The 10616-nt window shown below is 34.2% G+C and overlaps 1 protein-coding gene across 1 annotated transcript; it reads right to left on the bottom strand.

Annotated features, from left to right (window-relative positions):
• Positions 1 to 222: 222 nt before the first annotated feature.
• Positions 223 to 7593, bottom strand: FPGT (fucose-1-phosphate guanylyltransferase). The gene is made up of 4 exons (XM_054566853.1): positions 7461 to 7593; positions 6054 to 6221; positions 4833 to 4925; positions 223 to 3093 (listed from the first exon to the last, which is right to left on the bottom strand). The coding sequence occupies exons 1-4, from the start codon at positions 7540 to 7542 to the stop codon at positions 1640 to 1642; spliced, it is 1797 nt and encodes a 598-aa protein (XP_054422828.1). The 5' UTR covers positions 7543 to 7593; the 3' UTR covers positions 223 to 1639.
• Between the last annotated feature and the right edge of the window lie 3023 nt (positions 7594 to 10616).

Below are 10616 nucleotides of genomic sequence, written 5' to 3'. Positions count from 1 at the left end.
TTTAAAGTTCTTCAGAAAAGTTTGACCCTGAATGCCAAGTCTCGAACAGTCAATAATGCATTTTGTTTCTTTGTATATACTTGCAAGCAGGTGAAATGATAAAAATCTGTAAGTGCACTTAAAAGATATCCAATAAATAAATATAAAAACTTCAAGTAACAAAGAAAGTATAGAGTCATATTTTATTGGTAGTGTTTTTTTAGTAGAACATAAAATGGTGATTCTTAATAACTGATGACACTTTAGATTGTACAGTGAAATATAAAGATTATAGATTTAGATTATACTGTGAAAAACAGTACTGAACATTTAATACATGATAAACACACAATATCCTCTGAAAACTGTGCAAGTAAACCAATAAATGCTAAACAAGAGCTACCATATAAATTAATTTTGTCCTTGGAAAGAACCTTGAAAAAAGAAAAAAAAAGGTAAATAGTATAATTGAGAGTTGCAAACAAGTCACTTCTGGTTTACCAAATAATTATTTTCATTTTGACATTTGATATAAAAGTGGCACAGACCAGTTATTACAATTTACTTATGTTAAAATACAAATCTCTTATGAATCTTTTCTCTAATTAATATTAGACTTTGATATGAAGACATTTAGCATACGTGATTTTATCAAAATAGGAACACAAAACTTGGGATGCCAGTCAATTTTTATTTTCTTGAAGCTGTCATCTGTGTATTTTCTGTCTTTCTAGTCTTCTTGCTCCTTCCTGCTGTCTACCTTTCGGCTATTTATTGCCTCTCAGCATCATCACTAGTGGATGGACAGAAAATAAGAAACGGGAAGTAAGATCAGTCCATCTAGTAATTTAACAGTTTTGTTAAAGGGATTAGAGGATGAAAAGCAATGTCCAAAATAAACATATTATCATCAGTGAATTCCAATTATTCCTACCATCCTCCCCGCACTGAGAATTGAGTTGTGTGTGTGTTTTCCTATACATGGAAAATTAAGGAATAATTTTTAAGATATACAAACACATGTTCAAGTTTATAAGGATAAAAATAACATGTATACCCTTTTGTTTCATTTTGATAAGACCAATAAATGAGACAGATTTTTATCATGAATTTCAGAGCTGTTCATTACTGAGCAATTAAGATAATCACAATAATTTAAGCATTAATTTGTCAGCTATAAATCTGTTCCTGAAAATGTATTTCTACAGCATTCCTCCAACTGAGGACTCTACAGTATGCTATTTTTATTAGTCACAATAGAATTGCTACATTTGAGGAGAAAACTGCCAATAAACATTTAGAGCTTTATTGTAACTGAAGCCCACAAGATAAAAAACAAAACTGTAAAGGTACGTTTAGAAAATTACCCTTAAAATTATTACAGTATTAAAGTGAACAAAACAATGCTCTACATACCCATCTTAATTAAAAGAAAAATTAAAAGTGATAAACATCCCAAAATCCCTTCCCTGAACTTAGATCCTTGAAATATTTTCTTCAAACTTGGTTTATCTGTATTTTTGTGTTATTAATGTTGTGTTGCAGCAATTGTTAATATAATATTCATTAACTACTTCAATAAAACAAAGGCAAACATCTACAGAAAACCCTTGTAGTTGCAATCTTGCTCAATCAAGAAAGGCAATAATTGATATGATATTTAAGATGTCTCTAAATCAGACTTTCTATTCAAAATAATCTCCAGAGAAATTTGCTCTCTATAGGTTATCATGTCTTCTACATCTTTGTAGATAAGCATTTCTTCAATGGACAACAGCTTAAAGTTTTTCAGGCTAAATGTTGACTTGTTTTGTATAGCATCTAACATCTTCATGGATGTTGTAACTGAATCACTCAAAGAAGAGCAAACTGGGAAAATACGAGCACTCCACAAACTCAAACATGTCTTGTTTCCAGAGAAGAGCTCCTCTGTAACTTTCAGATTCCAAATATCTAAGCATGACAGGAAACAGACTCCAAAGAATTGAAGTGACTTTATATCTGACAATTTTTTAACATTCTTTTTCAAGTTGTCTCGCACTCCAAATGCCATAGTTGAATACTTTAAGTGTCCATTCATCTTCAAGCTTAAGGAACACACAAAGGAATATGCAGGCAGGACAGCTGTTGCCATGATATAAGAACCACTAATAATGCAGTTTTCCCCAACTGAAACATCAGGCCCCAATCTGGAATACTCCACGACTGAGCCAGGTGACACAGAACATCTTGAATCTAATATACTTTGAATGATACAGGATGTGTTACCAGAGCATTCTGGTATTGCTGGAGAGATGCTAAAAGCTATGGACTGTAAACCAAGCTCTGACTTCAAACTGCTATGTGAAGTAAAGTGAAACAAATATTCTTCAGTTGTTCCAATGTGATAGAATCTGGAGTTATTAAGAACAACAACATTCAGTGATGTCCCTTTAAGAAAGTGAAATATTTTCTGCCTAATGTTTACCAATCCTGATTCTTCTTTAGTGACATTGGATGTGTTTGTGGTATACTCTGCAGTTGCTCCAGGTCCCAGAGCCTGCAGAAAGTCTCCATAGGCATCTATTTCACACTTCAGTGTGCCGATTTTTTCATAAAAAGCAAGTAACTTTTTTGCTGATTTATGATCCATGTAAAATAGGCTGTCTGTATATACATACTCAGATTCTAATTTAAGAGAGGGAGTGTCACCCCCAGAAAAGTCCTGTTGAAAACAATTTCCAGGTCTATACACAGCATCAAACTGACGCATCTTTTCTATGCTGGGCTTATGAAGGAAGCGATGACAACATTTGTATTCAAGGTCTTTGTGTTCTAAACAATTAGAAGGTTCTAAGACAAATACTCCATGTGTGGTACCTACAGTCAAACTAGAAGGATGAGCTAAAGCAGTAAAGCCAGGCTTGTCAAATCTGATAAACTCAGATTCTCCAATACTATAAAGTTCAATATCATCTGCACAGGAAACCAGAACCCCAGGATTCATATGTGAGGGGAAATCAATGTACATGGCTAGTTTTAATTCTAACATCTGATAAATGGGTTTACCAAAAGGTAAAGCAGTGAAAATCTTGCCCAGAGCACTTGCATTTGGAAGGCGTTGACTGTAGCCACCTATAAAATTAAACAAATGTTTATAAGATTTTAAAAACTCAGGGGCATCAGAAGCAACTCAAAATATCTCTAAAAATATTTAATATATACAATATATTACTATAACTCAGGAAGGAATAATAAATTCTAGAATGTAAATTCAAAGAGAAATTATCCTGTAGCCCTTGGACATATTGTAGTTTAAAAAATTCTAGATTAAAAAAGAATTATCATACATTTTAGAGCATGTGAATTGTTCTGAATTCACTGTATAACGGCCTATGGGCTAAAACATGACCTCATTACTACATTTTAAACAATAAATTTCAACCATGTTTAAATTCCTGAAATAAGAATCCACTCCACAGGGTAAAAAAAAAGGTACCAATTCCAACACTATCTATTAAACAATAATTTCCACATGTAGTGTCTTTCTTCTATTATATACACTTAAAGGAAGTAAAAGTGATTTATGAAAGTGTTTTACAATTTATACTTGTCTTTAATTTAAATAGATTTTCCCTCTAAGATGAGCCTTATGACTCCTTAATTCCTTGAAAAGTGTGTTATTCTTAAGTAAATTAAATAGGTTATATCATTTTTATGTTAAGTAAGTATAGCAAGAGGCTGTCTTACATACTAGAGTCGGATAATATGGGGTTCAAACTGAGGTTCACTACTTTTTAGTTGTTTATCTTTGGAATCACTCCAAATAAGCAAATGTAGAATAATACTTGCTGTCATATTTTATGAGATCAATTATACATGTAAAGCACTTGACACATAGTTTGTTCAACAAATGGGAGCTAATATTTTCCACTTTGTCCTTTTCCAAAGACTAACCAATAGTAAAGTTTAGCATTATAAAAATTAACAATATATTTTCTGGTACCTAGTTTAACTTTTACTACATTGGTAATAATAATACTTGTTCTGGAATAAAACTATAAATTTGATTTTTTTTTAACTTTTTCAGTCAGCCTTAAAACCAGAACTTGGATGCTTTATTTGATATCATCTTTACAAAAAAAATCACTGTTCTGTGTATGAATCATAAGAAATGAAAAATGCATTGAAAATCATGGTGGCAGTCAATGACAAAGTTTTCATCAGCCTGATTCACAGAGAAAGTAACAAAGGTGGTCATATAACCAAAATTTTTATACAACTCAATTTAACCAATTAAAAAAAACACTGTCCTTTCTTCTGTGATTATTTCTTTCCTACTTTTCTGCTTTAAAATGTCTCTTCTATTCGTAATTTCCCCCTCGTACATTTTCTTGTCAGCTCCATGTTTTGTCACTCCTTTTTTTTCTTTTAACTCCTTTAAGAATTGTAGACTTTGTCTACCTAAACAAATAAAAATGCATGATATAAGGGTTTGTCAATAGCGTGGTGATCACAGTGCTAAACCAACCTCTGCCTAATAACAAGAATCCCTTCCAAAGAATTACTGAAAAATGTTCACATTTTGATAAGTTCAGTCTTTGGAACATCATTTTGTATATACATACTAAAAACAATATGCATAAATAGTTATTGTATCTTATCTACACTTTTAAAAATAAATATTGTGAAAAGCGTTATGCTACTTACAAACTAAAAATATTAGGAAAAACATGAAATATTTGTTTTCAAATCATAATAACTTCAAAGACAAAAAGAAAAAGAAAAAGTAATTGTAAGAGAGAAAGAAGTTCCTGAGATATCAAAGGTAAAAAACTTAAAAGAAACTGTAAATTAGTAAAGTATAACTTTACCAGAGTGAATTAACAGGATGGTAAAAGACTGCCATTTATCTCCATATAGCTTTTCCAAACATCGAAGGGCACAAAACGTCGATCCTCCATTTCCTTAAAAATAAAGTTAAAATGCACAACTTATTTCATAGAAACCTACTAAAATTTTGTGATTATGATAAATTTGAAGATTTGACTTGTTGGCTATAACTGACTCAGCAGAGCGCAAAAATATGGGCAAAAGAATCAAGTTAAATACACATTTCATAGCAATTAAATAAAAACAATTAGCAATGAAAACCAGATATTGACCCTGGTAATAAGAGCTGATCTTCTCCCAAAGTTATTAATACAAAATGAAGAAATAAAGTAGCAATCCGCAACACTAGAAAACTAAGTATATATTTCACTTGCAATTACAAATTGGAAAACCTATTTAAATAAGTATCCCAAATTATAATCAAGTATGCAAGTTAAGCACACTTTTTAAAAAGTTTTTTTAGAATCTGGTTTCCCAAAAACATCTTAAATTTAACTATCACTTACTAGTTACCTTGGCCAAGTTATTTTTTCTGTGCCTCAGAGTCTCACCTGTACAATGGGAGTCACATAGTACTGACTGCTAGCTCTGGGGAATACAACACTGGCTAATTAGAACTATGTCGATGTCAGATACAGATACCCGATCTCTGGTATCAAGGGGCTTCAGCTTTAGTATTACACAGAAACTGCCCCCTACAAAAACAGCATGTATTTTTTTGCGATGGAAGGTCAAAAGGCAAACTTTAGTTAAACTGGATTTTTAAAGTGCATATGATACTCAAGTCATAAGACTATGCTTTTTTGCATTCTGCATTGTGGTCCCAAGAAGTCAAGTTGTATATACAAGTACTTTTTTTTCTCCATTTGATCTCCTCATGTAAATTCCTGAAGAAAATACAGTTTGGAGAGAACTTAAGGGCCCAACTGATAAGGTCCAAAGGCTTATTCACCATCTGAGTAAATTTTATTAAAATTGATAGTTCTCTTTTAAAATTCTGGAAGTTTTTCATGGTAAGTCACAATGTGTAAGAAAGTTGCAATGCCTTTTATCATTTTTTAAAAAACTAGTGAATTCATAAAAACATTTTAGTTTGTCAACACTATGGTGGAAAGATATGCAGTTTATAACTGCATACCACAGGACAAGTTTTCTTCAATGATTATTCTTTCCAGAACCTATGATACAAATCCAATGCGTACCAATTTTGGCTCCAGCAGGATCTACAAAAACATGATATTGAACTCCAAGGGGTAACTCCTTTTTTTTCAGCTTCTCTGACAGCTGTTGCTTATAAGCAAGTTCCTGTTTTTCATCAGCTGCTGTTATTGCAACAATGTCCCAGAATTCTCCAGCTGCCACAGGTTTGCCTATGTGGAAAAAAAAAAAAAAAAAAAGGAAATGATAAGTATAAGAATTCTGTTAGAGGTTTACTTTTTGGAAAGAGGAGTAAAAAGAAGTAATAGTATCATCTTCATAAATGTGTCTTCTGCTTTTGAGAGTTAGGGAATAATTACTAGCTAGTTAGTGTGACTCAAAATAGTCCTAATGAGGATTGTACGCAAATTTTGTTTTTTCTCTTTCAGATTACTTTCTTCTTTTATGGTCTACAGACCCATTTATTTAGATATTCTGAAACTTGTAATGTTTCCCTATTAAGAGATGTTCTTTAATTTTCTAAACATTACCTCAATTCTTAAGCAATAAATGAATTTCCAGCTTTGAAAATCAATTTTCATATAATAGAACTATTTAGTGTTCCTTGGCTAAGAAAGATTCAACCCAAAGATCCATTGCTACACAACGTTGCTGTTTATAAATGTGGGGACTTAATTTTATTACCTTAAGAGGAGCCATGCAACTTTACAAAGACTCCTGGAGTATGACATGAAATTTGGAATAAAAGAAAAGTTCCTAATTTCCAAATGAACTCATTAAAAGACAGACTGAACCGTTGGGAGACAGTTGGAAACTCTTTTTAATTGATAAACAAGATAAAAATTGTTTATATTGGTTACCTAGTAGGACTTGTCTGCCAGAATAACCAGTTTTATTACACAGTTGTACAAGGAATGACAAGTGGCATAATCGTTAAATTTTTTTTGATACAAACCTCCCTTTTAATTTTTAATCCATAATTCTTCCATGTTTTACTTTTTTAATCAGTAAGCATTATGGAGCAAGTTGATGAAGCAGGTATGGGTGTGAGAGAAGGCTAAAATCACAATCGCAAGGGTCAAAACACTATGCTTTACAGAGATTTTCCAGATTTTTCAGTAACTTTTGTTAATGAGCTAACCAAATGCATAACGCATTTATTTATAGTTTCACTGAGTCAGGTTAACAACTTTCTTTTTATCCTCTTTCCTTATTTTATGTTTTCGTTTTACTAGGAATAAAGTTAAAGAAAGTAACAAACAAAACGTAAAAAAAGGACAGTGACAGAAAAAGAATAAAAAACTCAAGGTGAATTAGCTATGCCTGGGCCAGCGTCCTGGCCCACAGGTGACAGAAAACCAGCCAGGAAGTGATAGTCCAGCAAACTTTCCGGCACCTAAACGACCCTCCCTTTCTGCTGCCGGGGAGAACTGGGGTTTCTCCCTCGGTACCTCTCAGTTCTGAAAACCTCCGCAACTTTCGCTGGGTGGCTGCTCGCAGAGTTACGCTCGGAGGGCCATTTACAGCTGCCATATCCCCATCTTTTTCCGCGGCCAGCTTAACACTTCCACGTATCCCGCCGCTCCTCACTGCACGCATGCGCCCTGGAATGTAGCTAGTTCCTTGGTCCGGTTTTGCCTCTGTCCCGCCCCTTACGTACGTCGCTCATGTAACCACTCCCCGGAAGGCCTTTGGCCAGCTCGGGGGAAACTGTGGTAGGGCTGTCTCGGAGCTTCGCCCTCGGTTCCTTAGCAACGGTCGCCGGAGAAGATGGCTACCTAGCGAAGTGTGAGATTGTGCCGGGTCTGGCCACTTGTTCCCAACTCATAAGGCCTTGCAGCTCGGTTGACCCAGTGAGTGGGACAGTTTGGGCGACAAAATTGCTACAACTGACTCGTTAAGGAGAAGACGACGAAACTACAACCTAGCTTCCAGACTTGTGGCGATTTGTCTTCTCACTCGTGGTTGGTTTCAGCCAGGAGAAGTTCCCAAGAAGATCTTGACAGTTAATTCCTCCTCCGGTCGTCATCTAAAGCCTTCTGCCCCAACCCCAGGTCCAGATACACAGTCTGAACATTTAAAACCTGTATTCTCTTCAGGAGCTTTAGATTCATGGCTTCTTTGCTTTTGCAAGTTCCTGGAGAGAGCCTTTCCACCGCTCTCAGTTTTGAGTTCATAGGCTTTTGGAAAATGTGTATAATTGATTCTGCAACCAGGCCCTTAATATTTGTGCTATTTTGGTTTATTGTCTGGATCCTTGGCTATATGCAGATTAATCAAGAACTTTGAGTAACATAATTTGGGAATGTCAGCCAATTAATTAGATGTGTTTTGGATTGGTTAGATTTATAAGTATTTCTCTGGCAAAGCACTAAGTTTATAATGAATTTTATAGATTAATTTCTATAAATCTTCTATCAGATATCTTTTATTCAGTCTCACAATTAGTAGTGGAGAGAAGATTTTAGGGAAGTATTTCATTCCCAAATACAGAAATCATTCTACCACACCATGCATTTTGGTTTATTTTAGAATCCTGTCTCCATTAAAATCTTGATCAGGAACAAAGGCATTCAAGGCCCTACAAGCTCCTGCCGTGAACTTAGATTTTTCGTCTGAAGACTTGGCCCTGTTATGTAATTCTGTACTTGCAGAGAAAGTGTTAGGGTACAAGGGAGATTACTCTTTCATAGTATTCAATGGGTTTGGACAAGGTATAAGGACATGAATGCATCATTATAAGCTATTCAGAATAGTTTCACTGCCCTAAAAATTTGCTTTGCTCTGCTCTGCCTTATCCGCCCCCACCTCAAACCCTGCAACCACTGAATTTATACTGTCTCCATAGTTTTTCTAGAAGTTATAGAGTTGGTATCCTATAGTATGTAGCGTTTCCATATTGAATTCTTTCACTTAGTAATATGCATTTGAGTTTACACTATGTCATTCATTGCAATGATAGCTAATTTCTTTTTTTTAGTTTTGAGTACTACTCCATTGTCTGGATGTAGTGCAGTTCATTCATTCACTTACTTATGGACATCTTGGATGCTCCCAGGTTTTGGTGATTATGAATAAAACTTTACATTATCTATATACCTATTCCTGTGCAGCTTTTTGTGGGAAAATAAGTATCCAGCTTCTTTGGGTAAATACTAAGAAGTGCAATTACTGGATCTTACAGTAAGAGTATGTTAGGTTTTTTTTTAAAGATTTTATTTATCTATTTTTAGAGAGAGGGGAATGGAGGGAGAAAAGAGAGGGAGAGAAGCATCAATGTGTGGTTGCCTCACGTGTGCCCCCTTACTGGGGACCTGGCCTACACCCCAGGCACGTGACCTACACTGGGAATCCAATCGGTGACCATTTGCTTCACAACCTGCCACTCAATCCACTGAGCTACACGAGCCAGGGCGAGTACTTTAGTTTTATAATAAACAGCCAAACTGTCTTCCAAAGTGGCTGTACCATTTTGATTCCCTACCAGCAATGAATGAGGGCTCCTGTTGCCCCATGTTATCTTCAGTATTTGGTGATGTCAGTGTTCAGGATTTTGGCCATTCTGATATGTGTGCAATGGTTTCTCATTATTTTAATTTTCATTTCTCAAAAAATGGTGAGGAGTAACTTTCATATGCATATTTGCCATCTGTGTATCTTCTTTGGTGAAGTATCTGTTAAGCTATTTGGACTATTTTTAAATTTTGTTTATTTTCTTACTGAGTTTTAAGAGTTCTTTGTCTATTTTGGATCACAGTTTGTTTTTTTAAAATCAGATTTATCTTTTGAAAATATTTTCTCCCAGTCTGTGACTTCTTCTCATTCATTTGACATCATCTTTCTCAAAGCATAGATCTTTAATTAAGTCCTGGTTGTACAATATTTCTTTCTTGAATTATGCTTTTGATGTTGTATCTAAAAAGTCTTTTTAATACTAAGGTCATTTAGGTTTTCTCCTGTTACCTTGTAGGAGTTAATATAGTTTTGTGTTTTATATTTAGGTCATAGATTCATTTTGAATTAATTTTTCTGGAGTTGTAAAGCCAATGTCTAGATTCATTTTTTTTGCATGTCTAGTTGTTTCAGCATCATTTATTGTATTAAATCTTTTCTGCATTGTATTAGCTTTGCTCCTTTGTGAAAGATCAGACTCACAAACACAGAGAACAGACTGATGGTTGCCAGAGGGGAGTGGTGTTGGGGAAGTGGGTGAAAAACATGAAGGGGTTAAGAATTAGAAATTGGTAGTTACAAAATAGTCACAGGGAGGTAAAGTATAGCATAGAGAATATAGTCAATAATATTGTAATAACTGTGTATGGTGCCAGGCGGGCACTGGAAATATCAGGGGGAACACTTTGTAAAGTATATGATTGTCTAACCACTGTGCTATACACCTGAAAATAATACAAGATAATATTGAATATAAACCATAATTAAACAGTTTTAAAACAAAATATGAGACAATGGTGGAAAAAAGAATTTATAACAAAAAGTATTAATGATGAAAGACTTGCCTTGTCAAATATCAGAACATAATACCTATTCTTACTAAATAAATATTTTCATAAAATATAATTTGTTTCCTTATTGTTGAGTTTTAAGAT

The sequence above is a fragment of the Pteronotus mesoamericanus genome, unplaced genomic scaffold (assembly GCF_021234165.1).
Source record: "Pteronotus mesoamericanus isolate MK-2021 breed Mesoamerican mustached bat unplaced genomic scaffold, CSHL_Meso_final contig_181, whole genome shotgun sequence".
Lineage (NCBI taxonomy): Eukaryota > Metazoa > Chordata > Mammalia > Chiroptera > Mormoopidae > Pteronotus > Pteronotus mesoamericanus.
This window is presented reverse-complemented; position numbering and strand designations above follow the sequence as displayed.